The sequence below is a fragment of the Cololabis saira genome, chromosome 6 (genome assembly GCF_033807715.1).
Source record: "Cololabis saira isolate AMF1-May2022 chromosome 6, fColSai1.1, whole genome shotgun sequence".
In the NCBI taxonomy this organism is placed as follows: Eukaryota; Metazoa; Chordata; class Actinopteri; order Beloniformes; family Belonidae; genus Cololabis; species Cololabis saira.
The window spans coordinates 24,230,329-24,244,517 of record NC_084592.1 but is presented as its reverse complement, the minus strand read 5'-3'; the positions used below and the strand labels follow the sequence as shown (position 1 = coordinate 24,244,517).

Genomic DNA, 14,189 nt, shown 5'->3' with positions numbered 1-14,189 from the left:
TTTTCCTTGAGTTTGTACACCTTCATACACACTCATAGATCACTGAATACATTTGCTTTCTAGATAACAAACACACAAACTATAAAGAAGGAAAACTATTATTGGGCACCTTGGCTTCCATTGTGAAAATATATGTATTTATAACATTCTTCAGCAGGATTATATTTTGGTCCTTCATTTCATTTCATGAAAATTGAAAAAGAAATTCAATCAGCTGCCTATAAGAGCCAGTTTTCCCAGGAGTACAAATCTCTGAAAATCTTGTGAGGTAACCAATGACTTATACACAAGGTGGTAAAAACTCAAGGCCATTAGAGACAGAAAATAACTTATGAAGCCTTTTTTGTCAGGAAGCTACGGAAGAATTTATGGTGCTGTGAAGGTCAAGCTACACGATTTCTCAACAGCGGTGTTACAGAAAAGCCCATAAACCTGAGTTAATGTCATGATAAATCTTTGCTATCATTTGTTTTTTTCTTATCACCATCAAATTCTTTGTACTTCCATTCTTCTTCCTCCTCGCTGTTCTTTGTGCATTTTACCCCCCTTTCATTTGTTTTTATTTCCCATTCTTTTGTCATTTCTGCTATTTTCTCTCCCTCTCTTAACCCAAATATTTTTGTATTCAGTAATGCAGCTGCAAAGGTTACGCTGGTAGTGCAGTTGCAAAAAGAAGGTTCTGGGTATGAAACTGGAGGTCAGCCATGGCTTCAGCATGAGACCACATCGAGCTAATGGTGTTGTGTTTTTTGTTACCATCCATCCGTTTCCTTCCCCCAGCCTTTTCCCTTGTCTCCCTCACTTCATCATAGACCATCAACAGCACTCAAGTCCAGAGAGGAAGCTTAATGTGTCTCTGTTTGTGTGTATTCCTGCAGGTGTGCAGTAACGCGTGCGTGCCTGGTAAAAGGTGTAAAAACAAGGCTCAGCTGAGCCACAAACTGATTCAGCTCTGCTCTTTTCTACTCTCACTGCAATGCAATGCTATAACAACTGCAAACATGTGTGTGTCTGTGTGGGCGGTTAAGTGTTTGCTGTGTTACCTTTGGCATCTTTGTTCTCTTCACAGATCCCTCTGACAGCTGCAAGACCCTCCTGCTCGTCCCTCCCACCTAAAAGAGAAGGACACAGACACAGATGATTACAGTGTCTGACAAGCCCCTTCAAGGTCATCGTTTTCTTTTCAAAGATATTTGTTCCCATTACAAATTTTTCACATCAATTTTTAACTTGGTTAATGCAACGCAAAACCACTCCCACCTAAGTAAAGATTGAATACGTTCGTAAGAGAAAGTTTGATTTCAAAAATTGTACAAACATTTAGAAACAATTAACGCAAGGTCTCAATGCAAAGCATTGAGTCACACTTATCGCTGCCTTTATACAGCAAGACAGTCAAGCGATCATGCAGATGTTCATTTTTAACCTAAAAAGATGGCACTTAGGAATTACAGCCATTTTCAGGGGCTTAAAAGTTCTGGACAATTGACTAAAAGGAACTTAATAGGCCAGATGTGATCCACTCCCTTGTTCGGCAGTTGATATCCCGTATTGAGTTGGCATTTAGCAGTTGTTGGACTGGAACTGCCAACATGAAGTCCAAGCAGACATTTATATAAATGAAGGCCATCATTTGGCTGAAAAATAAAAAAAAAAAACAACTTAAATCCATGAGATAGATAAAACCTCTGGCCAAATCAATAGTTTGGTACACCCTAAAAAAAAAAAAAAAAAAGGAAAAAAGAGCTGTGGTGAGATCAACAACATCAAAAAGACCAGTGAAAGATAACTTGGGTGCTTTCACACCTGTGGCCCGTTTGTTTTGTTCAGATTCAAGGGCTAAATCGATACAGTTGTTTCGTTTCTCGTTTGTGGGGTTTGTGTTCACAAGGCAAGCGTCTGTACCGGTTCAAAGCTGTTAACAAATGCCATGCGCGAACCAGCTGTTCTGTGATTGGTCAAATGAACGCGGGAGGAGTTTCATCTTCCGCGAGAGGCCGCCTGGCGCAGGGTATGCGCTGCGCAAACCCTGCCCGAATTGAACATTTTTTCATTTCACCGTGCCGCGCTGGGACGACATCTCGGCACGTCCAATAAGAGAGAAGGTGGTGGAGGCTGCGCTGACTCTTCTCCTTGCGCCGCGGTCGCACATACACATGAATGGAGTTGTGTCGGTTGCTGTGTCGATTATGTCCTCACTACAAATATAAAAAAATTAACCGCTTCAGGTCTCGAATGGAATCAGGCCGAGACCACCTCTCCTAGGTGATCTCGCTTGTTTTGTGCCGCATCCAAGCGCGATTGCGTGTGTTCAGATATACCAAACGATCCGATCTTTATGGGGGAAACGCTCCCTGTTCCAGAACAACTGCTCCAAACGGGACAGGTGTGAAAGGAACCTTAGTCGATGCCCCCAAAATCATTTCCTTGGTGAAGAGAAACAGAAGTCAAGAATACTTTAGAATACCGTAAGTAGATGTATCATTGTCAAAATCTACAAGCAAAGGATGCCTTCATTAAATGCAGAGGATTTACAACAAAGTAGAAACATCAGGTAACGTTCAAAAACAGGAAGCTAAAATAGACTGCGAGAAACCATTTAAAGGGGACCTATTATGAAAAACACGTTTTCTCTTGCTTTAACATATATAAAGTGGTCTCTCCTCACCCTGCCAACTCAGAGAAGGAGGAAAGCAACCAAATTCTGCAGTGTCTGTACAGCCGCCCGGATGAGCCGTCCAGTGTGATGTGGCTTCTACGAGCCGTTCAGATTCTGCTCCCGTCGTTACGTAACGATAGGAGCAGATTTCCATAGGTCGGCCTCCGCTGCATGAAACCACGCCCACAACTAACTCTGGCCGGAACAACAACAACAACTCTGCCAGCCGAAGTTTCCGCCATTTTCTCATAGCGGTGTATCGTGATGGCGACTGGTCGAGCTAGACATGCGAATTGCTCTGTTGTTGGTTGTAAAAACTTACGTGTCATTCAGGCAGCCAATCAGCACAGAGCCTCATTATCATAGCCCCGCCCACTCAGAATCCCGCATAGATAATGAGGTTAGAGAATGGATTGCTAAAGACATGGCTCAGAGGCTGAATTTCTAATTTATTTAGCAAAAAAAATCAAAAGTTTGTTTTTAAGACATTCAAGGCCTGTTTAAAATAGGTATTAGATACCATAATAGGTCCCCTTTAAACATAGTGGAGGCAGTGTTATGGGCATGTGTGGCTGCTTATGGAACAGGCTCATTGCTGTTTATTAATGATGTAACTGTTAAAGCAACGCAAGTTTTTTTGAAGGTAAAGAAATATAATATTTTTCATTGGTTGAGAAAGTTTCCTGATCTCAACCCAATACAACACGCCCACAAACAAACAAAAAACAAACCGTAGAGAAGGCCTGACAAAACCATCTCCAGGGGTGAAACTCAGAGTTTGGTGCGACCCAACGTCAGACAGTCAATGAATCCAAAAGACATTTGTCCAAGAATGAAATATTATGATATATTATGTCAATTTGTGCAAATATTTCTGAGCTCCTGTAAAGGACATCCTTTAATACCTCGTGAAAATCAGAGTTCTATTGAACTATTGAAATCATGATTTTATTTGTATGTCTCAAAATATAAAACATCAGAAATAAGAAGTGTGCATTTTAATATTCACATGACTAAATGTTGCACTGTTAATGTATGCAATTATTTCCTACTAAAAGTAGCCAAGTGAAAGGTCAAATAACAGCTTAAACTTGAAAAGAGAAAAAAAAATTAATCTAACAAATTATCATTGTATGAACAGTATGTTTTAACAGGAATAGTTGGAAAAAAACGTGAAATACTTAAAAACACAACAAAACAAAACGTACTTACTGGATTAATTGAAAATATTAGGAGGTCTAAAAAAAGATTTTGAATATGAGTCTTTGAGAAGGAAACATGGGAAGGGGTGTACAGTATTACTGTAATAGACTGCAGGGATAAATAGTTGAGAAATAATCCTCTTTGCATAAATAGCAAATTTGTGACTTCATCGTGGTTCAGATAATTTTGGTAGAAGGCTGGAAATGAAAGCGAAAGGCTCTCAGGCCCTCTGGAAACACTCCATTATGAATCAGACATGAATCTCTTGTAGAAACCACTGTATGGGGTCAGGGACACTTTCCAAAAATATCACTGATGAACACAATTCCTCAATGAATCCACAAAGGTAAATTAAAGAGACTGGAACTCCTTAGTTCTCTCTCATTGCAAGCCAACTTATTTAAGGTGGACAGAGTCTGAGAAGAAGTAGAGAACTATTATAACTGGAGCATTTGGTTTCCTCTTATGCCAGTGCTATTTTAAGGTGGCAAAAAAAAGAGTTGATGTAACATGGTGGTAAATGTGTCCTTGTTAAAAGTGTTTCTGATATAATCTTCAAAATGAGCAATTATCAAATATAAATCCCACCTTTCAACATCGAGTACATTTACAGAAAAACACAGGTGCTTAAACAAAAAACCTCCAACAGTTGTTAAACATTCTAAAAAATATAACTTAAAGGCACCAAATCAGCAGAATGTCCACCTGGTTAGTTAAGAAACTCGCATCCTTTAAGCTGACGGCACTTTAGCGTGCTGTTCCTGTAGAAACTTTCAGATAAATGTCGGCAAAGTAGCAGCTTTTACAAATCTCTTAAACCTGATTGAATCTGAAAAGTAATTCTACATGATTTATAGTAATAATAGAGCAAAACAGGGTGAATGATTCAAAGCCACTGAGAGCTGGAGCGAGATGGATGTCATGCACTGCCTCTTAGATCACAATAATAGATGTAGTATCACAATCCTTGAAAATGTGATAAAAGGGAAAAAAAAGAAACATTTTTAAATCGTTTTTAACACCCTGATCAGGTTAATTCTATAGGTCTAAATTATCTGATTCTATGAGATCAGATAGATATATAAAAAAACAAGTTACAAAAGTTGCTAAAATGATCCAAGAGTCTCCTTGTGTAACTCAAGCAGTCCAATGAGACAACCTGAGAAGAGTCGTACTGCGTGTGGAGTGTTTTCAAGTCCCGCTCCAATGGGCTTTTCACATAAGAGCCACTACGCCCTTGTACTCGATTCATTTTCAGCTCGATGTGGGCAGTGGGTTCCAGGAAAACAAGCAGGGACGCTGCACCAGCAACACAACTGGCTGCTGCAGTGAACACCACCCCCCACAAGCCCAACACAGGCAGAGTAAGCACTTGAGTGCAAGAAATGCAAATGAGAGCAAAACAGAGTTACACTATGCGGTTGGGTTTTTTTTGTCAAAACGTGATCAAGTTTTCTCGTAGTGTGCTAGTATTCATCGGTTCCTCGCACTGCTGTTTAGCCCTATCAATTCAAATTCAAAATACAAAAATACTCTATCCAGTAAGTATCATCATGGCCGGACATTCTGGCATTTCTTTTTGCGAAGTTTCCTACTTCAATATACTTAAATCATGTTTTTCACATGTTTTTATTGGGAAATGCCAGTGATTTTTTTTCAGATTTACAGGGCGGATCTTTTTTCTTCAAAACTAACTTGAAGAATAAAATGTACTTGTTTCGCGACGGCGGCGTGCCTGTCTTTTTGTACACTTTGCCTCTTTTGGCTCTAATCAACCTACTCTTTTCAGAGAGAAGGCACATTGCAACACCTTGCTTCTGATAGCTCCGCACTGGCCAGTGACGCACTGGTTGGTGGAGATATATCAGCTTCTGTGCGGACAGTCATGGCCGCTCCCACTGTGCAGGGACATGTTGTCCCGGACAGGGGGAACAGTATTTAACCCACATCAGGAACGCCTGGCAATATGGGCCTGGTACATGAGTGATATAATTTGGACACATTAGGACTCTCTAAAGATGTGATTAGCACCATTCAGAGTGCAAGGGAACCCTCTACCGGGCCCCTTAATGACTGTAAATGAAGGGTGTTTGAGGAGTGGTGTCACAAGAAGGTTGTCTCCTTTCAGTGTCCAGTTGGGGTGATATTGTAATTCCTGCAGGAGTAAATTGACAAAAAAAGGTTCCACTGTTAAAGTGTAACTGGCCACTATCTCTGGGTGTCATGTGGGCTTCGAAGGTGGAACAGCCAGCCAACATCCTTTGGTCTGCCGCTTTATGAAAGGAGCATGCAGGATGCTCCCGGTCTCCAGGTCCCTGTGCTCCCATGGAAATTGGCTGTGGTATCGTAGGGTCTCTCCAAATCTCTGTTTGAGCCACTGGATAACATTGACCACAAAAACCTGTCCTTTAAGACTGTGTTACTGCTGGCTTTGGCATCAACCAAGCGCGTTAGTGATATTAATACCTTATCAGTGCATCCCTCGTGCACTCGGTTTACACTGGCAGGTGACTGGGTTTTCCTTTCACCCAACCCAGCCTTTGTGCCCAAAGAGGTTGGCTCGTTCTCTTGCATTGTCCTTAGAGCATTTACTCAGCCACCTATCTCTTCAGCTTAAGAGCAGCAACTGAGTGCGCTGTGTCCAGTGCAAGCCTTTCAGACTTATGTGGACAGGACTAAGGCTTTTTGGAGGGGTGACCAACTCTTTGTTTCATGAGCCAAACCCCATAGGGGCAGGGCCATAACAAAGCGGCGGCTCTCAAACTGGATTGTGGGAGCCATAGCCTTGGTCTATGGGAGTCAGGGTGCATGTGCCTATGGGTCTGCGCATCCACTCTAATTGGGCTATGGCTGCGTCCTGGGTTTTGTGTAACGGCGCTTCCATCCAAGACATTTGTGCAGCTTTAAATTGGTCTTCAACTCTCACCTTTGTTGGTTTTATAGGTTGGATGTCTCTGCTTCTATTGTGGCTCATGCTGTGTTGAGCTCAGGGCTGTCACCAAAGCAAAGTGTCACTTCTTGAGTGCTGGTGCTTACTTAATATAAAGTGTCTACCAATACTTGAGTCTTTGTATCCCATAGTGAGACATCGAAACGAGTGCTTTGAATGAGAACTTTAGGTTACTCATGTAACCCTGGCTTTTGGAGTAGCATGAATGAGATGTCTCAACGGCCAGCCCTTCTTGCTCGGGTGAAGTGAGAAGAGGTGCTTAATTTCAATGATGTTACATCGTTGCACAGGCTACTGAAAGGATGGTGTCACATCATCGGGATCACCGGCCAATCAGGTTTGACATAATGAGATACATGCTTCTGAGGAATACGCGAGGGGGTGTATCTCAAAGTAAGACATATCACTCATGCTCCTGTTAGAACCATGGTTACGTGAGTAACCTAACATTTTTTCACTCTTCTGAGTTGTACAGCCACTTTATTATTAGACAACCACATGAGAGAGAGATAAGCGGAAAGTTGCACTGTCAAACAAACATAAGACACAGTTCAAAATATACTCTACAGTGTGCACTAACATATTTTAGAAAACAGTCACAAAAAGTAATTAGTCATCAACTAAATATCAATAATCAAAATCTTTGGTCATTTATTAAATGATAGGTTTGTCTTCATATTGGCATTCCAGCAACATGAATAGACGCATTTGTCTTTTTTTCCCCCCATCAAACTCAGACACACACAAATAGCCAGCGTGCACATTCTCATTTCCTCTCTGGATGCGCACGTGCACACACACACACACACACACACACAAACACACACACACTAATCTTAGATTATCAGACAGGGCTTTTCAAGGGCACAGCATCATTTCCACATTGCAGTGTAGTTCAGAGAGGGCTGAAGGATGCAGCTCCTCCTGTGACTTGTCACTAGAGTCAACCAAACATTTTGGCCTTTTTATACACAAGCTGTTGCACTTGGACTGGCTTATATTTATCAACACCTACTGGAATCACTGCACACCTTTAAATGCACTTCTCTACACGAGCCCAGTTTGCTGACATTTGCGGATTGCATATATAGTGTAAGATAGTTGATTCCATGAACCAAAATATCTTGTTGTTGTTCAACAAATGGATAAACTAAGGATAATCCAACAAAATACATTCCTGACTGACACCTGGAGTTTAACATTAAACTAATGCATTTGTGTTTAGTAATAGCTGGTCACATCAAAAGTAGAATTATAAAAAATACCTTCAATATTTGGGACAGATTTACATATTATTGCCTGCCACAAATCCTGCTTCAGTGTTAACAAACAGCTGTCAGGATTTACTAAAGAGGTGCAATGACAAGTTAATACCCTTTGTGGTGGGCCCTGCTGCATATAAATTTATTAGCATTTCCGTTTCAGAGCTCAAAATTTAAGTAGGGAGGTATTTCAACAAACCGTGCAATGTGATTTACTAACACATGTGGTGCACAATTTAGTATTTGTTAAGCTATTATCTACCGTCTGAAAATCAAAAGAGAGCTTGTCTTATATTTTGCACTTTAACTGAAATAGGTGTAGTGAAGAAGAAGCATAACAAAGATGAGTCTGTTAAAAAAAAAAAACAGAAGAGGAAATATGGTTGACTCCTGCTAAATTACTTGGTGCATATTTTCAATTAACAAAATGATTGCAACAACAAATTGTTATTAACATAGTGAAGCAACTCAAGAAAAGCCTGCAATCCTCAGCTGAGACAAACGACTGCAGCTTTTCGAGCCCATTGCACAGGGATGGAAGACAGACAACTTATTAAACGCTGTTGAACTGTTGTCAGAGTGTGTGCTTTAACCAGCCGCTGAAGGTTACAGTCCTCTCAACTGCTTTGTCACAGAGACATGCATGTCATTCTAGACAACAATTGTGTTTATACTTGTCATCATATAGGACCAGTCAGAAAAACCTATGAGGACACATAAAAGGCTACTATTTTAGCAAACTTCATGACCCGAAAGTTAGCATCAGATTCAACAATTATCCTTTTGCCAATCAGCGAATCAGACGCCAGCTTCAGCTCAGTGAGTTCTTCTGGTTTCCAGGCAATTTACGTTCAGCTCAACTTAACCATGTTGTGACACTGAAATCACCTACAACTTCAGGTGCAGCTGCAAGCTCAACACGACATCCTGCAGTAACTACAGTGTAAATGTATAAATGCAAATTATGTTTCTGTAATAATTACTCGGGGTCATGTTCTGGGTCTCTGGAAAGCACAGAGAGACGACCTCTGCTCTAATAGACGCTATATAAATTGAATTAAATTAGGGATGTAACGATATGGGATTTTACTCCACAGTACGGTGATGGTGTGAGTACAGTACACCACGGTATTTCACGGTGCCTGTATTTTATTTATTTTTTCAATTTTTTGGGGTACTAGGGGCCATGAAATGAAGTTAAGGTAATGGGAAAAGTTACGGTGGGGGTACGAACTTTGACCGAAAGCTAAATTCTTTTGTTAAAGATGTAATTTCATCACTGTATGAATCTCTGGATCAAAACTGCTTTATAAGCCTGTCGATGGGCCAATTCTACAGTTTAGTTGGCTCACTAACGTTTCTTGCATCGGAATTACAGTAAAGCATAATAGTGGGAACACAACTTGAGGACGCTGAAGTTCGCCGTCTGTTCCCCTAGTGAACTGAGTGTGTACATTTTCTGCTCAGATCTAGTGGTGAAAGCATCTTACATCTTCAGCACTGCTGCTTGTAAGAGAAAAACAAATAAACATTCAGGTGGCAGGGTTTTCCTACGCACCATCAATAAGTCTGGAAATGATTTTAATTTTGTAAATAGAAAGGAACATTGGGCCAAATTTTGTAGAGCCTCAATTGAATACAGCAATAATATAAGAAGACTCACCTGTTGAGACATCAAGATGAATCCCTGTAAGCTAATTCAACTCGCAAAAGCAGGAAACACGAGATACGAAAGCACTGAGAACCAAAACTCAATTACAGCCACAACTCCAAAAAGATTAAAAGATCATTACAGCTTTAATTCAACAATTTATAGCTAAAGATTTATGAACTCACAGTGTGCTTAACTGTGATAGCTTTCTTAAATGAAGATATCTTGAAGCTGCATAAAAAATATAACAAAAATATAGTTTTTCATTGATAAGTGTGCACTGGATATATAAGTCAAATGAAAAAAATATCACACGCACTTCTTTTCTGTTCCATTAAGTACCAAAATCACTGGTGACACCCCAGTTTTTCCCCAGTACCATGCTTGTTATTTCATACCACAGGAAAAACGGTATTTGATAGAAAATGAAATGTATCAGACTGCATCAAACCAAACCATTTGAAAATATGTCTTCCCTTAATCACATCATACCAAAATCATCTTATAGGGGAGCGATACACAGCCCTGTGTTATGGTAATACATGAATATCATATAGGTTACATTTTTTCCCTCTTTTTAATACTAAAACATTAGGCTATTGCAAAATAATCACCTTATTTAAATGCACTTTGCATAGTCCATAACCATAAAAAAAAAAAAAAATTAGGCAGCTTATGACTTTGATGTGAATTTTTATTTAATGAAGTAAGCAGATAAACGTCTTTTTTTTGATCACAGAGAAACAGGTCAGCTTGTAACAAACAGCTTAACTTGAAGATTTTTAATGACTTAAAAAGTGGTAAACAGGGTCATCATTTTCACGCCTGAGGAGTATTGTGATTTTATAGATAAAAGCTCCCATCACCCGTGAAATTCTACCTATTCAGCTCACAGTGACTCACTCCAGGATCCTGCACAACCTCAGCTTTGGGTTTTTTTTTGCCTCGGTATAAATATATCACTAAGCAACAAAGTCGTCACTTCACAACACAAGAGTAGCGCAAGTTTTCCATCATCTTACAAATGCAACTAACAGCATGACTTTAATCCACAACCCAATGAAAAACACTTCAAACACAACTCCACACTGGTTAATATCAACTTCAAGTATAAGGAGGCTCAAAACCAACTCTTTTCACACAAGCACGATGCTACGAGTCCGCCTGCATCCACTTCACCATAAATATAATCAGAAAAATCGTCTCAAGAAGGTGGTGTGTTAGCAGTGGAGATGCCGTAAAAGCAGTGATCAGCTGGGGAATCGGTTTGAAAACACATTACAATTGATGGTCAGTTGACACTAGACCGAGTTCTTGTCATATTGATTTAATCAAATGTAGCAAATCTCATTCATGCAACACTCAAACTTTCTTAAAAGAATTGCCTGAAACTGGAAATCCTAGACGTTCTTGCGCTTCAAGTTGTTTTCAATTAAAAAATTCAGAGCCACTACTCATAAATGTTTTACCAAATGGTTGTTAAACCATATGACAAGGAAATATTCTATAAATTATTCTGTTTAATATAAATTGTATGAACATTTAGTGAAATGGATTGAAACCCTGGTAACTGCAGACTACAAACAGAGACAAAAGAGAATTTTACAGAAGAAAAACCATCAAGCTCAAAAGGAGCATTTGAACATTTTGGCAGTCTCATTCAGAAAAACTGTAAAGAGGTGGTGGAAATGCACCTCCTCAAAACTCCTCGACAAAAATACAACAAAAGTGAGCAAGATGATCGAGCCAAGTGCATGTTCCATAAGGAAGTTCTTGCTTCCTTATTCCTTAGTAAGGTCTCTTCCCTTCCTCACATCTACTATCCCGCCTAATCAGAGTAACTCCTCCCTGGACTGCTATCATCCTTTTTTTTCTTTTTAGCCTTTTTCCAACACAATTCATTTACTGTATAAATATCCTTAAATATTTCTGTTCTTGAACGCTGGCTTTCAGGCAATCTTACACACAACCCTCCTCCTCCTATTAGCTGAAACTTTGTAACCGGCTTCGTTTGTTTTGAGTTATTGCTCAAATGTCGTATTTTTCCTTCCCTGCCTTGCTTCTGTCATTTCTCTGATGGCATAAAATGATCAAAAGCACCCGGGAGCTTCTGGAAAAGCAGATAAAGCCCGGGTTTTAGATTATCGGCTTGTATTTTCTCTAACTACATAATCATAGTCTAAGAATGCCGCCATTGCAAAGTAGATGAAATGTATATTTCTTAAATTTTTTAAACCAGATTATAAGGATATACATAATCAAACAAGCTGAGTCAGTTTTATAAGAGAGGAAATTTAAAAAAAGAAAATGTTATACAAACTGTAAGTGCAAATATAAAAGAAGACATCTTACAAACATCTCTGAACATGACCTGTGCATGCTTGCACCTTTAATAGTTGGTAGACATAGCATCTTTTTAAATAAGATATCTTATTTTATTTTGTTGCAGTGCAAAAGGATAAAGCATATCATATCAGAAATGAAATTACAGGTTTGGAGCAGAGGTGGGATTTCCTGCCCAAGGATCATTAGCAATCTGTGAAGGAGGAATCACAATCGGCATTAAGCCTCTACTGAGATTCAATGACAGAGGGAAGTAAATGGCGGGCTTCTTTACTATAGAGAAAATAGGCATAAAGGCAGCTCCAGATGGTTGTTTTTGCGATGAAGCAATAGCAGTTAAGTGACTGAAACTGTAATAGAAAGGCAACATGAAAAACTGTCTCTTCCAAAGATGCAACATTTAAACGTATGTTAGGTCTTGCCTGAAAAAATCTCCAGGAATCACATAAATTCTGAAAGAATACAACCAAAATCTTCAGTCTCTTCCTTCTAATCAAAAAGCATACCTCCAGATTCACAACTGAACACGCACTTGCAGAGCCAGAAAATCTTCATGGGGGGTGATGCCGATTGTGTTAACCTGTAGCTAATAAGAGAGCTGGAGACAGATGACACAGAGATCATTCAAGCCATTTTTAATCAGACACACAGGTTTGTGGTGGATTCTTATGAACTGAGCTTGTTCCACTGACAACCAAAGGTTTTTCTCCACCTACTTGCCCACGACTCAAGTAACAAACACCAAGTATGCATAAGAGGAGGGCATGTAAATACCACGGAGACAAGGAAAAAGTCCAGTTGAAAGGAAAAGCAATGAGCAATTTCCCTTTGCCTGAGGGGAATCTATACCAAACCAATATGGGGAATCTGACAATCTGCTGTGGTGACCTCTTAAGAATAAATACATTAAAGACAAAGCCTGTTTGTGCCAAGTAATATGTTGAAGTTTTGGCATGAATTATAAATGGGAAAAAAAGCAAACGTATAAGAAATTTATATTTGAACATTTAATAATGCTTAAGCATTGAATCAAAAATTTTCGACCCTATTTTATTCATTGGTATATTTGCATTCAAACCCCAGTTTGATAAGAGTGCTCAAATCCCAGAAAAGCTAAAAACTCCACTTTATTCTCACAGAGAGACGCCACATACATTTTTTTATGATAAAAGTAAACTGTTTCAATATTATTCCAAACCTTAAGCTGGATCAGTGGGGTGTGAAGATTAATTTTAAGTTGACTGTCTTATGTTCATTACTGTGTTTTCAGTAGACACACAGAGGAGGAGATGTGTTCCTCTATGCTTTGATGTTTGCCTGTGCACATATTGTTAATTTTTTTAAGGCATTGGACATAATCTCAAACATATTTCAAAGAGTTTTTAATTCAATGTCCATAATGCCTTTGGTATTTGTTGTTGGAGGTGTACTATGTTGATCTGTAAAATGTTCCTTTATTTTTCATTGATTCTTAAAGTTATGTACTCTTATGTTATTGCGGCATAACCCATTTATTATTAATATTAATAATAATAATGTTTTTCTAAGTAACTAAGGGAATTCTGACCATTATGTGGGATGTTATAGACTCAATATGAGCATACACTATAAGTGCTGTGACCGATTGATTTGTGAGGCTTGCTGCTGTGAGCAGGTGGCTGTGACCTTCAGACAACTAATATATTTACATTAATATTTCAGTGGAAAGTGAAGTCAAAACAACATAAACCTCAAATGTAAACCCCCCATTCTTCTGGTATTCAGAGTGTAATGTGTTATCAACTCTGATATATCCACCTAACTGGGTAGCTGAGTACTTTCTCCTAGATAAATACATCATCAATCCCCAGTTTCAGACTTGATAGTGTTCATGCATTGAAAAGGAGAGAAAAGGCAGTTCACAATGATGAAAATCAAGGAAGGACAGAGAGAGAGAAATGCATTTTCTGGAAGCTTTGTTAGTCAGGAAATTGGGTTAGCCTGCAGTCTGACAAGCAACTCCAAGTATGAGGGTAGTTATCCTTGTCTTATCAAACTTTTTTCTAAATGGACTTGAACACTTACCTTTCAAAAATATTTGGTCGTTGTTTACTTGATTTAATGTAATTTGGCTTTTCTTTT

General features: G+C 39.2%; 1 protein-coding gene across 3 annotated transcripts in view; it reads right to left on the bottom strand.

Moving 5' to 3' along the window:
• LOC133446048 (dehydrogenase/reductase SDR family member on chromosome X-like) overlaps positions 1-14,189 on the bottom strand; it is a 67,539-nt gene that overhangs the window by 29,503 nt on the left and 23,847 nt on the right. For all 3 annotated transcript variants that reach the window (XM_061723771.1, XM_061723769.1, XM_061723770.1), the window contains exon 3: positions 1,044-1,112. In XM_061723771.1, coding sequence (XP_061579755.1) covers positions 1,044-1,112 — 69 coding nt within the window. The remainder of the gene's footprint in view (positions 1-1,043; positions 1,113-14,189) is intronic.